This window comes from Oryx dammah, unplaced genomic scaffold, assembly GCF_014754425.2.
Source record: "Oryx dammah isolate SB20612 unplaced genomic scaffold, SCBI_Odam_1.1 HiC_scaffold_6, whole genome shotgun sequence".
In the NCBI taxonomy this organism is placed as follows: domain Eukaryota; kingdom Metazoa; phylum Chordata; class Mammalia; order Artiodactyla; family Bovidae; genus Oryx; species Oryx dammah.
In genome coordinates this window covers 13,675,672-13,689,335 of record NW_024070190.1, presented here as the reverse complement: position 1 = coordinate 13,689,335, position 13,664 = coordinate 13,675,672, and the positions used below count along the sequence as shown (strand labels likewise).

The window sequence follows — 13,664 nt, the reverse complement described above, 5'->3', positions numbered from 1 at the left end:
ATACTGCAGTGGGTGCCATCTCCTCCTCTAGGGGGTCTTCCCAACTCAGGGATCAAACTCGTAAGAATACTGCAGTGGGTGCCATCTCCTCCTCTAGGGGGTCTTCCCAACTAGGGGATCAAACTCGTGCCTCATGCATCCCCTGCACTGGCAGGCAGCTGTGTGTTTTTTTTTAACCACTGAGCCACCCAGAAAGCCCCTGACAAAGGAGTACAAAGTAATTTTTGGAGTGATAGAATTGTTCTGTATCTTGATTGTGGTTGTAGTTAACTGAATATGCACTCGTCAAAACTCACCAAATTATACACTAAAAAGGGTACAAAATATTTACTGTATGTAAAATATAACTCAATAAATCTAACTTAAAAAGACCAACAAATCATCAAACACGGATTAGCAAAGTACAGCTCTCAGGTCAAACTGACCACAGGTGAGTTCTGTAAATGAATCTGTCCTGCAAGACGGCCATGCCCACTTGTCTGTGTGCTGTCTACGGATGCTTTAATACTGCCACTGGTAGAGTAAAATAGCTGCAACGAAGACCACATGGTCCCTAAAGCCTAAGAATATAGTTTTGGACTCTTTACAGAAAAGGTTGCTAACCCCTGACCTAATCTGCTTTTTAAAGTTTACTTTTGTACAGAAGAAAAACATTTTGGTTTTACCTTTAATAACCAATCATAGAACTGCTACTGTATATTCAAGCTGCTGTATAGGTGAAAACAAACTTTTTTCCATCTTAAAAATGTATGTGGTCCTCTTAAGTCTATCAAAGTTGTTGCCCCCAACATAAAAAAAAAAAATTAAATGGTCTCTAATCTCAACTCCTAAAACATTTAGTAGCATTTTTAACAACTTTCATTCAAGTTTCAGAAATATTAACAGGATGGCAAGCACTCTCTACTGACAACTAAAAATAATAAAGCAAGCTACCGACTAGAATGACATGCACTTCAAATCAAGCAGTCCTGATACAGCTCTCATTTTCCTTCTCCACTGTTTCCTTTTCCCAGCTCCCCAGCTCTTATCATTTCTACCTGAATTCCCTCAAAAACTTCAAGGACACTGGTCCAAACTGGAACATACTGGCAGTGACCTAAACAGCTCCTGGATGAGGGCAGTGAGCAAGGCCACAGAGAACTCAGTCCTGAGAGCCTTCCTCTGCACTAGGTAGGGAGGTAGAGATGGCCATGCTGTGGTGAGTCAACTGGTTACTCTATAGACTGGATTGTCGTGTGGTGAGAGGTGCCAATGAGGCCCAGAGACACGGCTAATAAAGAATTCCTCAGGAAGTGGTGCTTAGATCAGCTTCATTTCTCATCTTTACCAAAAAAAAATCTTCATGATTAAAATAACACGAAGCTATTTTGGGTAGTAAAGATGATAGAAAGATAATTAATTTGCAAATCAGTAAAAACTTCAACAACTGATCAAGGAAGAGCAACAAGCATCAGGGAGACACATGCTTCTTACACAGAAGACACCTACTCAGACGTGGAATAGTCTACACGCATCAGTGGAACTGAGGATACAGACGGTGATGACTGGATCACTTGGAGCAATGGTGGGAGGGGGCCAAGAAGAATGAGAACTGCATCTCACTGGCCCCACAAGAACCAAGTCATGCTGGCACGACAGCATTCTGTGTCTGCCTCAGCACAGCAAGTCCTAAGCATGCTTCTCTGTGCTCAACCTATGTTTCCATTCTGAAAATTACATGTGAAAAAATGTCCACATCCTCTTCCCCACTGTTGGCGGCATCCTGGCACCAGTTCTAAACTTATGATGGAGGTCCAGTAAAGATAAATTAAAACAAGAGAAACTGTATTTAATTAAAATGATTTTGGAAATTAAGCATATACATTATTTTTACTTAAAATGATTTTGGAAATTAAGCATATACATTATTTTTACTTTTTTGATAGTTTACATGTAAGTTTTTCAGAAATTACAAAGAAGGATCCTGACAAGTCTCAACAGCCCACGAGAGAAAAATTAAACAGCAGAACTGTAAGCCAAGAAACAAGCAGAATTTGTTCTACTAAATTACTCTAAAACACGTAAAAATTATCCTAACTTCCAGTAAGCTGTGTTTTAAAGAATTACAAATCATATTTTGCACTCATTATAAACTATATCACAGAAGCTCTATTGTAAATGGCTTTTCAGTTCTATATGACCATAATATTAAAGCTAAACAATAACATGGGATTAAGTAGCTTTATCAGACTAATTTGAGATCTTAAGCACCACCAACAGCATTGGTTCTCAGAGGAAATTCACTCTGAGCGACTCAGTCATAAACCATGACTGAGTTCTGACTTGTACCGCCAGGACAAAACCTCATCCATCCTTCCTTTATTCAATATAGCCACAAACTCAGGCTAAAGCTCCTTCAGCAACAAAAAAAGGACTGGAGAAGAGCCCCTAGAATCTCCACTGAGTCAGCAAACACGGCAGCATGGAACACACCCAGCAGCTCTCAGAAGCTCCAGCTATGCGAGCAGAACAGATGATCCCTAACAAGGGCAGACAGCTAATGGGACACTCAGTGGAAGGCCAAAAACTGCCGACACTTCTGCAATGAATTAGCACTGCCAGACAGAACAAAGCGACTCAATAAGGCGGAATAATCTAAGATTAGGGTTAGACACATCAGAAGAACAGACAGCAACGGTGCTTATTATTCTATAACAAACACCAATCTGTTTTTCCAAACAACTACCTATGTTCTGCATAACAAATGAATTGCTTACCAGTTTTGCTTCAAATCCAAATACCGAATGTTGACCCCTTCTTTAATAGCTTCATAGTTACTTTCAGATCCCTACATGAAAATATCAACAATGTAAGCTCCTTCAGTATAGGAATCATTTCTTTTCACCTTTATATCCCCAGCACCCACTAAACTGCCCCATTCACAGTAAGTCAAACTTACTGAATGAATAATGTATGCATTAAAAAAGTTAAGTAAACCAGTAAGTCCCAATACTTCTAAAGATTGAATACTCTGCTTATCTGATGACTGAAATATGTTCTCATAAATACAACTAAAGGAACTGGCAATCTTATATAAATAAAAATGACAGAGATGAATGTTACTGTCCCTTACCCAGATAGCATCAATAATGTTTTCCTTCAGGACTCTATTTATATCCCAACTATGTGCTTGTTTTTCTGAAGAATCATCTAATTCCCATTTACTGATGTTTGAACTTGTCAGGCTATAAAAGCTCGCTCTCTCTCTATCCCAAAGGACACTTGAAAGCTGTATGGAGAGGAGAAAAAAAGTTTATAGATTATTAAATTCTAATGTCAATGATGATTTTCCTGAAATTAAAAAATCATATATTTTATAGCTATTTGATTAGTAATCCTAGCAGAATTCTTCATTTAGGATTCAAGGGAAGAAGTGATCCTGAAATAGACCTTGAGAGTAAGGAGGATTTTCACAGGCAGAAAGCCCAGGGAGGCAGGAAAGTCAGAGGCTCTTTAAAGAACAAAACACAGTCCTGCTAAACTGGAATGTGGATTATAGCTAGGAAAGAAGCAAAACTAAGGTTCACACACAGCACAGTCTTGAATGTCAGTTTGTAAACCAACTAAGCTAAGGAGATAATCTCCATAGCTTGTGAGCACAAGAGCTGTGTTACAGGAGAAGGAATCTGGAGGGGTGTGTGTAGTTCCACATGGTTATATCACTTCATCTTCCTTGCTTCTGAAGAACACATCTAACCCAACTTAAAAATTGCGTATACATGACTGCTGAACTAAAACCCTATTTGTCTCCACTTTTCCTGTCACTATGACTCAAATCTAGAGAAGCTGGTAAATAATCTGCCCCCTAAAGAGGGAGACACACATATACACACACACACAACCAGAATTTTATACCTAGGTCTCTGAAAAAGGTGACAGTGCCATTAGAAATAGGTCAAAAGAAAAATGAGTTTTGTAAGTCAATAGGAGAGAAGAGAACATGAGCAATTTTTTTCTAACATGTTAAAGCTTAGGTTCAAAAACCATTTAAGGAAGCAGATAATGACAGCAACCTGAAACCAGAGGGAAAAGCACCATTTAATAAAGGATGTGGTACTGCAGTATTTAACAGGGCTAATGCAAAGGGACCTGCTGCTTGGCACAGGGAACTCTGCTCAGCGTTATGTGGCAGCCTGGATGCAGGGGGAGCCTGGGGGAGAGCGGCTACATGTGTATGTATGGCTGAGTCCCTTTACAGTCCACCTGAAACTGCCACAGCATTGCTCCTCAGCTATACTCCTATAAAATAAAAGGTTTAAAAAAGTCGGGGGCCGGGGAATGTGCTCTCAGTTCCCACACCTGTGGGCATGCATCTGTCGCTGAGCAGTTCTGAACTTCGGGCAATTTTGGTAGCCTCACTGAGGCCACTTCCTCATTTCTTTAACACAAATTGCACATGAAGCCCTATACATTACAGATCACAATGATTACAGGAGATAACACACACAGGGCACCTAGCAGAGCAGATGCCCCCACCGCTCTGTTAGTGCCCGGCATCTTCACTCACTACCCCAGAGTCGGAGGCCCAGCCCAGCAGACATCAGCCACACAGACAGGTGGAGGCTCGGGGGTGGAAAGCACACTTTTGGTTACGTCTAGGAAGCAAAACTAATCCTTACACACATTTATAACTTTACATCATAGTTTTAATTCAAAAAATGAACTTACCAGATAATCTATAAAACTTAAGAAAATTAATGTTACAGAGGATGCAAGAGGGTTAGTATGAACTCATCTAATCATCATAATAAAAATGCTTCACTGAAAGATCAAAGTTTCCATCTCACATCCACCACTGTTCATACAGTGGCAACGCTAACTTCATAGGAGACTCCCAACTTACTGATTTCATTAAGAAACAAGCTAGTAAAACAAAGTTATTTTATCAACTTACAATGAGATCACTACTAGGAGATAAAATTCCCAGAAGAGAAGAAACCTTCCGACCAATTCCTGAGAGCACGCCTTGTCCTTGAGGCAGGACGTGCTGATGGATTTTTCCTATACTTTCAGGTATCAGGCGGATTAGTTGGCCCCCCGATGAGGATAAAATAAAACTTCCTCCCTGTGAACAAATGTGAAATTAGTTCAGTTAAGCATTTAAGACTGAGAAAAGAAAATGAACACAAATCACTTTGATATGCTTTGAGGGAAACTATCTGTACCTCAACATAAATCTGAAGAATAAAAAAAGAACAGTGCTATGTTTAAAATCATTTATTTATGAATCCATTCACTCAATACTACACAAACTTCAGAGCCATTTTTTTAATGCATTTTTTTTTAAATTCTGATTTTTAAGTTATAGGTTCACATTATGTAGGTTCAACAAATCAAGAATCAGATTTTATTTCTTTGGTAAACCAGCAGAATACGTATTACCAAACCACTCTTCCTCTAAGAGTTTCTGAATCACTCTCTAAAGATGTTTCTGACAGAAACGAATACCACTGGCTACGATGCTCCACTGATAGGTCAGAGTCCTACGAGAAGGGCTTCCCTCGGTCTAAGTGCTCAAATCCTAGATCCTTACATTCTTTCCTTGCCTCTTTTTTGATCTTCTCCCACCCTTACCTGTATGATCTGCTCAAAACCACAAATTTCTAGTCATCCAAACCTGATTTCCAAGCCAAATGACAGTTTCCCAATAAATATAAAAGAATATCCATCGTATACCTGTACTGCTGTTAGGAAACTGTAGGTCTTATCACCTCCCAGATCTATGAACGTCTCTGTGTAGGTATCTTCACTCGCAAGGCTTGGCCAATAGCGGATGGATCCTTCTCTGGTGGCAACCATGACAGTAACAGCCTGAAACAAGATCATAACACTCAGCAAACACAAGAAAAGGAGCCCAAAGCGTTAGTCTGATGACACTGACATAAAGAAACCAGGGCAATGCATTACTGATGAACAGAAATCAGGGGAAAAAATTCTTTTTTTCCATATTTAAAAAATTATCATACAGTAAAACTGATATTTTCTCCTCCTGTTTTATAATTCTATGAACTTTTTTTTTTTTTCCTTTAGGTGGAACTCAATTCCAGTATTTTATTTTTTTAATTAATTAATTTATTTATTTTTAATTTTTACTTTACAATTCTGTATTGGTTTTGGCATAGATTGACATGAATCCACCACAGGTGTGCGGGTCTGTATGTGTACACTGTTCTGTTCCATTGCCCCGTGGGTCTACCTCTGCCATGACCATTCTGTCTTGATTTCTGCAGCTTTACAGCTATGTTTCAAAACCCAACTGGGTGATTCCCCCAACTTTAGAACTCCCTTATCTTAAAAAAATGTACTTCAGGTAAGCATTTAAGTCACCCACCTGAGTAGAATGTGCTTCTCCTGAGGTAGCAGAATAAGAGAGAGCCACCAAGTTGGCACTCCAGTGGCAATCACTAGGTGGCAGCTGAAGTTCTTTGCAAACAGATAACTATAAAACAAATCCAAACAAAAGATTTTTCATTTCAAATCCAATTTTTGAACATGCACCTGACTTCACTTTCTCTGCATACTTTAGATTCTAATTCACTGCTAGAAATACTATTCTAGAAATACTTTCTTACATCTTTTTGATCAGGCTTCCATTGTCATTTTCACTAATTTTAAAACAAAATATTTTAAGAGATACAGAGTCAGGAAAACTTAACAGCTAGACCAGACCCTTAACAGAAACTACTCCAATCTCTTCCCAGACCAAAAAAAAGTCTATTGTTGAAAGAACTGTGTAGACTTCCTATGGAATTTTCCCAGTCTAATCTTGATTTGTTGAGTTGACATTTAAAATTGGCATGACTAGAGTAAGTATTCAAAGTTGCCTAGAAAATATTTCTGAGACTCAGCAAATACCAGGCTTCCTCTGCTAACTCAGGATGCCACCGCAGGACCTCTTCTTCACCTATGCTCCTAACTACAAACATGGTTTTCTAGACAGCAGGTGTACAGAGACCAGTAGACACGAACAGTTTAGGTAAGTTGGAGCCTAAGTCCCAGTGGAACAAAGGCCCAGTGAGCATGAGTATTGCAAGAGAGTATGCCTGATCTGGAGTGGACAGAAAGAGGCTGCTGAGAGAACAGCAGTGAACATACAAATGAAAGCCCTGGTGTGAAAAGCTGACAATGAAGAGGTAAATGAGCGTTATAAAAACGGGCATAATTTTTTCCTATTTTCTTACACATGATTCAGTAGGTTCAGTGCAACGCATTCCTATCCTCTTAGAAACTCAGTTCATTAGTTTATGTGGATGGCATTTAGTCTCAGACTTCACTGCACAGAGTGACTAGCATGGCACTCATTAAAAATGGCAATGTCTTTAACTTTATTAAATGTAAATAAAATACGTCTTGTTTAAAATCATGATAAGGAGAGAAACTTTTTTCCCAATACACAAATGTGTATGCATGCTTGGTATTTCATATTACTATAAAAATGCAAATCTATAATGCTTGAGTCGGTTCAAATTACAGATTTCCAACAACTCTAAAAAGTTAGGGTAAAAATTCAGAGCCAATGAGGAATTTTCTCCTCTCTCTCCCTCCAGCTCTTTAAAGAATCATTACCTTAGTGATAGGTGACAGAGCAATCTTCCAAATAATGAGCTTCTCTTTGCAGACCAGACAAGCCCATCCACCTTCATCTATGTGAACAGTCAGCTGATCATCAACTAAAGAAAAAAACAAAGTACATAACTAATCTTACAGTATGAATTAAAACTGCAAAAATTTCTCATACCAAAATCTTCCTTACTGCCAAACTCTTCACTCAAAAGAGTAACCACCACACACACAAGATTAACTCACAACAAAAAATACTCTTGAGTAATTCAAGAGTTATTAATATCCAAAGTAAGAGTGGTTTGACAAGCACTCTTATATTGAAAGGTAAAAACTACGTTCTGGTCTTAGGTTTAATATTTCTTTTTTGTTATCAATTTATCTCACTTTTTATAATATTTAGTAAAATTCATAATTTTATTTTGATAAAGTAACACAAATAATAAACCCCCTCATTAAATACATAAAACATTTCAAGGAAAAATCATGTTCCTGCAAAAGAACAAGATTTTCAAATAAGAGCTCTCTGAATGTATGATAGATTATTATATGCTAACCTAAAGGGGTTAGGTTTCCTCAGTTTCACCTGTTGTTTCAGTTTTTTGTAGTCAACTGGGGCCTGAGATATTAAATGGAAAATTCTAGAAATAACACTTCTAAGTTTGTGACGAAATCTTGCAGTGTCCCGCTGTCCCGATGGGGACGTGGATCACTCCCTTGTCCAGTGGATGGCCGCTGTACCCAGCACCCATCCATCAGCCACTTAGGAGCAGTCTGTTATCAGAGTCACTGTCTTGGTGTTAGAGTCCTTGTGTTCAAGTAACTTTGTTTTACTAAAACGTGGCCACAAAGCACAGGAAGTGATGCGGCAATTTGGATATTCTCTTACTGTGCCTAACTGATAAATTAAACTTCATCATAGGCATGTACGTATAGGAAAAAACAGTATATACAGGGTTCAGTGCCATTCTGTTTCAGGCAACCCCTGGGGCTCTTGGAACTTATGCCTGTGGCTAAGGGAAGACTTCTCTATTGCTGCTGTATGTAAGTTTTGGTGCTAAACCTGTGTAAATGCATTAACAGTCCTAGACATTTAATCAATGTGAGCTTTGCTCTTCATCTGAAGACAGGGTAGAGGGGCAAAATAAAAGGCACCAATGAGGTACAAGCTAAAATATAAATATCAAATCATACCTAGGTTGAGTGTGGGCTTTTTGCTGAACTGGGATACCTGATTGGTATTTTCTTTCCCTAAAAGCACCGTGGCAGCTCCAAATCCTCCACTGGTGAACACTTGAGAACCCTGACTCAGTACACCAACTGACTAGGGCTTGGAAATTTCCATGCGAGGATGAGATCTTCTCAAGTTTACATAGTCTTCAGTTTTCACATCCTGATTTCTAGAAACTCTCTCCTCTGAGCCTGTGTACTATTTGTTATTAACATGATCTGATGGCATGAAACAGGAGTGTGTCAAAGGCTTAAATGCAATTTAAGGTGAAATTTTTAGAAGGGAAAAGAAAATATATATATTTAAACCAGGAACAATGCATGACAGAGGTTAGTAGAAGTTTAGTTGTCTGAAAATAATTGTACCTGAAGCTCCCATGGACTTATTGGTAAGATGTGCTAGTTCAAGTTGATGAGAAATGTTCCCTTTTATGGAATGGAGTACTTTAAACTGTTTTGACTGTCATTCACAGTATGAAATACATTTCACAGCATGATGTAGTCGTACACAATTTAAATAAAACAAAATGAGATACACTCTGACATTCTGCAATCTACTTTACTTCATTTTTTAAAAAATGCTGGTCATGAGCCACTAAAGTGATTTCAGTCACTACCTGCAGTTTGAAAAACACTGTTCCAAGAAATCAAAGGATGCTCTGAACTTTGCTCTTAGAGTCACCCCAACTTCTCAGCCTTAATGGCATCTTTCTGAAGCTCGTGTTGACCACACCTTCCACACTTCCACTCTAATTCTCTACCAGTGGGGCATCTCTGGTGGTCCAACGGTTAAGAATCTGCCTTGCAATGCAAAGGACACAGGTCCCACCCCTGGTTCTGGAAGATCCCACATGCTGCAGGGTAACTGAGCCCATGGGTCACCTCTTTGGCTGCACTCTGGAGCCCATACCCCACAACTACTGAAGCTGGCATGCCCTAGAGCTTGTGCTCTGCAATAAGAGAGGACACTGCAATGAGAAGCCCATGCACTTCAACTAGAGAGTAGCCTCTGCTCGGTGCTAAAGAAAGCCTGGGAGCAGCAATGAAGACCCAGCACAGCCAAAAATAAACAAATATTTAAAAATAAATAAAAATAATAATTTTCTGCCAAGAGAATCTTCTAATGGTGCACAAAACTGATAACATAAATTTGGCTGGAGTGGCAGCCCAGCCTGGCATGGTGCAGAGCAGTCAGCTTGAGTGCTCACCATAGCAAGGAGGGTCCCTTGGACATACTGCCTTCTGCTGATGCTCAAACCAGGACAAGCCTCCGCCCTTCTCACCTCTTCTACGACCGTGCTACCACTCCCTATGTGGTCAGCACACACCATGACGAAGAAAGACAAGAAGTCCCTCAAACAGAGCCTGGCCAAGTGGAAGCTCTTCATCTAAAACGTGACCACCAGAGAGCTCCTGCGGTGCACTGCTAAGAGCTGGGGTTTGATCTTGCTCTTCCACCTACTCTTTTATGGGTTCCTGGCTGCACTCTTTTCATTCACAATGTGGGCTATACTTCAGACTCTGAACAATGAGATTCCAAAATATCATGACCAGATTCCAAGTTCAGGACTTAAATGGTTTTTCCAAAACTAGTGATGGTATTGGATTTTTCATTCGGCATGTCTAATCCAGAGTCCTATAAAAGGTACACTGATGAGCTTAAGAAATTTCTAAAGCCATATGGCTTAGAAGAACAGAATCTCACAGAATGTAACAATGGAAACTCTTCTGAGCAGAAAGGTCCAGATTATACAGCATGTCAGTTTCCTCTTGCCTTCCTTGAAGCATGCAGAGGTGTGGATGATGCCAAGCTTGGCTACAACACAGGAAACCTTTGTATTCTTGTGAAAATGAATAGAATGATTGGATTAAAGGACAGAATGTATTGCAAAGAATGAAAGCCCAGCGGTTCTATCAACTTATCTTCCCAGTGGAAAGACAGGTTTAAAATATTTTTCATGTTACAGGAAAAAACTGCATGGGAGCTATCTACAGCCACTAGGTGAGCTATCTCTAGTTCATCTTTGGTAATAAGGATGACATAAAAGAAGTTAACAGTTGAGTGCAAGATTGATGGATCATCCAACCTAAAAACCCAGAATTATCACGACAAGATTTCAAGACGAGTTGCATTCAAGTTCACCATACATGCATAGTGGGAGTGAGGATATCTCCACAGGGTAAATGTTGTGTTGTCGTCTTTATCCTATATCAGCCAGACCTGCCATTTCAGAATTATCGAGACCACCTTTGGAGAAAGGTGGAGTGGTACACGACACTGGAGTGACGACACAGTGTTCTTCTGGATCATAGTATTCCATGTCCTTCAAAGTAACTCGGCTGTTGCCTATGCTGCCTCTTGAATCATGTACAGCCACCAGATAGGGGCTGTGAACACCTGATTCTGAACATGCAGGACAAGGGTCTTGTCCAGTGTTTATGTGGTTTAATTGCCCAGTGTCTAATGCTTCAAGTTCTGTGCTATATAAATATTTTATAGATTTAACACTGGTTAACTGTCATATTTTGATGCTACCAAAATTTTAGGGGATAAAATGGTACCTGACCAACATCAAATGACTTTATAGCTATAAGAAAATTGGTGGGTGGAAAAGTTCTTATGTGAGAAGGAAAAAGGAAAATAAAAGTGAGCATGAAAGGTAAAAAAAAAAAAAATTATGCATACAGCTTCTGGGGTACTACACAGATCCAAAATGGAGGTAAGACTTCATTTTATTGCATTATTAAACCCAATAATGTGAGGCAGTAGGGCAGTAGTTTTTGGATATTTTTAGAAAGCTAAACTTCATATACTCAAACAACTTTTGAAATTGGACTGAGTTTTGCATACACAGTATGTACAACCATAAATACTTATTTTGATTGTGCTAAAATGAGCTCATTCTGCTTCCCAAATTTGTTATATTTCTCAAACACAATGAAAAACCAAATAAGTCAACTATTTCTCCCCACGGAAGTGAAGGTACACCAGTGAAGTAAAGTGAAAGTTGCTCAGTCATGTCTGAATCTTTGCGCCTCCTTAGACTCTACAGCGCATGGGATTCTCCAGGCCAGAATACTGGAGGGTAGCCGTTCATTTCTCCAGGGAATCTTTCCAACCCAGGGACTGAACCCATGTTTCCTGCATTGCAGGCAGATTCTTTACCAGCAAAGCCACAAGGGAAGCCCGAGAATACTGGAGTGGGTAGCCTATCCCTTCTCCAGCAGATGTTACCAACTCAGGAATCAAACCGGGGTCTCCGGCATCGTCACTCTTTACCAGGTGACCAGAGAAAGCACAGATTTCTATCTTCAAGCCAGACCTAGGCTTCATTTGAATTGCTAATAGAGACAAGTGGAAAATGACACCCACCTTCAGTCAACGTTAAGGCTTCAATGACTTTAACAGGGAGAGAAGATCCAAATGTTTTCACATCATAGTTCACAGACTCAGTTATGGAGTGGTGTGGGAATATTCGCGTAGGTGTTCCTCTAAAGAAATGAGACCATATTATTTTACTCATAACTTAAAATTTTTCCATTATTCATTATAATGTTATGTATATATTTTCACAATGAAGAGAAAATCTTTGATAAACAAGAAGATGAAACTTAATAGTGAAAAACTCTGGCTCATGTATACTGTGTAAATGTATAAATGTATTTTTCATTAAAAAAAAAAACTAACAGAATCTGGCTTCAATTCTCATGCTCCAGTAATTAGATGCATTAAACTCTTTATAATTCTGCTTCCTTAATTGTGAAATAAGAAGGTTGGACTAAATCAGTATTTTTCAAATTATAGGTCATTTTGAGGGTTTCATTCAACATTTTTGAAAAACAGAATATAGAGTCCAGTTTATTATACTCTATGGTCAAAAAAGTTTTACAAACATTGGGTTACATTATCTTTAAGCTCTCATCAAATCTAGAAATATAAGATTTTACCAGATATACCATCAAAATCAAGAAATTAAGTAGGGTCATGACTATCTGCTGTTATCTCTTCTTCAATAACGGATACAGCAGTAGAGATTATATTTCCTTCTCACCTTCTTAACATTCCAAAAAAGTATAAATATATCAATATAAAAGTTATTCTCTTATCATAGGATCTTATCATTAAATGAGTTCACATACAGAGTGGTTGACAGCATTATTTCTGACTGAATATAACAATGGTTTTTGAGTTGATCACCAAAAGTTAAGAAGAAATTAAAATAAAAAGATGAAAACAAAGTATAACTTTTATTCACTGACTTTTGTCAAAAGGAGTAGAAAACAATTCCAAGATCACCATTTGAAGAGCACTTTACAAATGTCAAGGAATAGAAGCTATTATTCTTTAAAAATCATTTCTCCTCTAAAATATTGCAATTTTCTATACATAAATTTTAAATATGAGTTCAAGACTCAATATTACCATTTTCTTACAGAGGCAAATTCATTTTTGATAGACGAATTCAAAGGGAACCACTCAAGAAACATAGGTGCTTCTAGATTAACTATGAAAGGGGCGATGCAGAGCATGGTCTCACAAGTGATGCGCACTGGTGTGCCACGCTTTTATTTAGTAACGTAACAACTATTCTTATTTCGTTGCTTATGGAAAGTCTTTCCCCTAGTAATTTCGCTGCAGGGTTATCTTCTGTAGCTAAAATCCCTTTAATTACCAATCAGCAGATGTTAACAGGGAGTTAGTATGTTAGGCAAATATGATTCTACAGGGTTTGAGGCCTTCATTGCCACCATCACTTTACATCTGCATCGTGGCATTTTATTTTGACTCCTTTGGCAGGCTCAGATGAGGTTCATTACTGCCATTTCGCAGATGA

At 38.7% G+C, this 13,664-nt stretch overlaps 1 protein-coding gene and 1 pseudogene across 1 annotated transcript in view; one reads left to right on the top strand and one right to left on the bottom strand.

The window, feature by feature from the left end:
- Positions 1-13,664, bottom strand: part of NUP133 (nucleoporin 133) — a 56,369-nt gene that overhangs the window by 39,802 nt on the left and 2,903 nt on the right. Inside the window, exons 2-8 of the mRNA XM_040242785.1 lie at positions 12,203-12,321; positions 7,606-7,709; positions 6,371-6,478; positions 5,716-5,850; positions 4,934-5,104; positions 3,113-3,268; positions 2,757-2,827 (exon numbers count right to left, since the gene is read on the bottom strand). Of these exons, the coding sequence (XP_040098719.1) occupies positions 2,757-2,827; positions 3,113-3,268; positions 4,934-5,104; positions 5,716-5,850; positions 6,371-6,478; positions 7,606-7,709; positions 12,203-12,321 (864 nt within the window). The remainder of the gene's footprint in view (positions 1-2,756; positions 2,828-3,112; positions 3,269-4,933; positions 5,105-5,715; positions 5,851-6,370; positions 6,479-7,605; positions 7,710-12,202; positions 12,322-13,664) is intronic.
- On the top strand, positions 10,159-10,985 carry LOC120865471 (annotated as a pseudogene).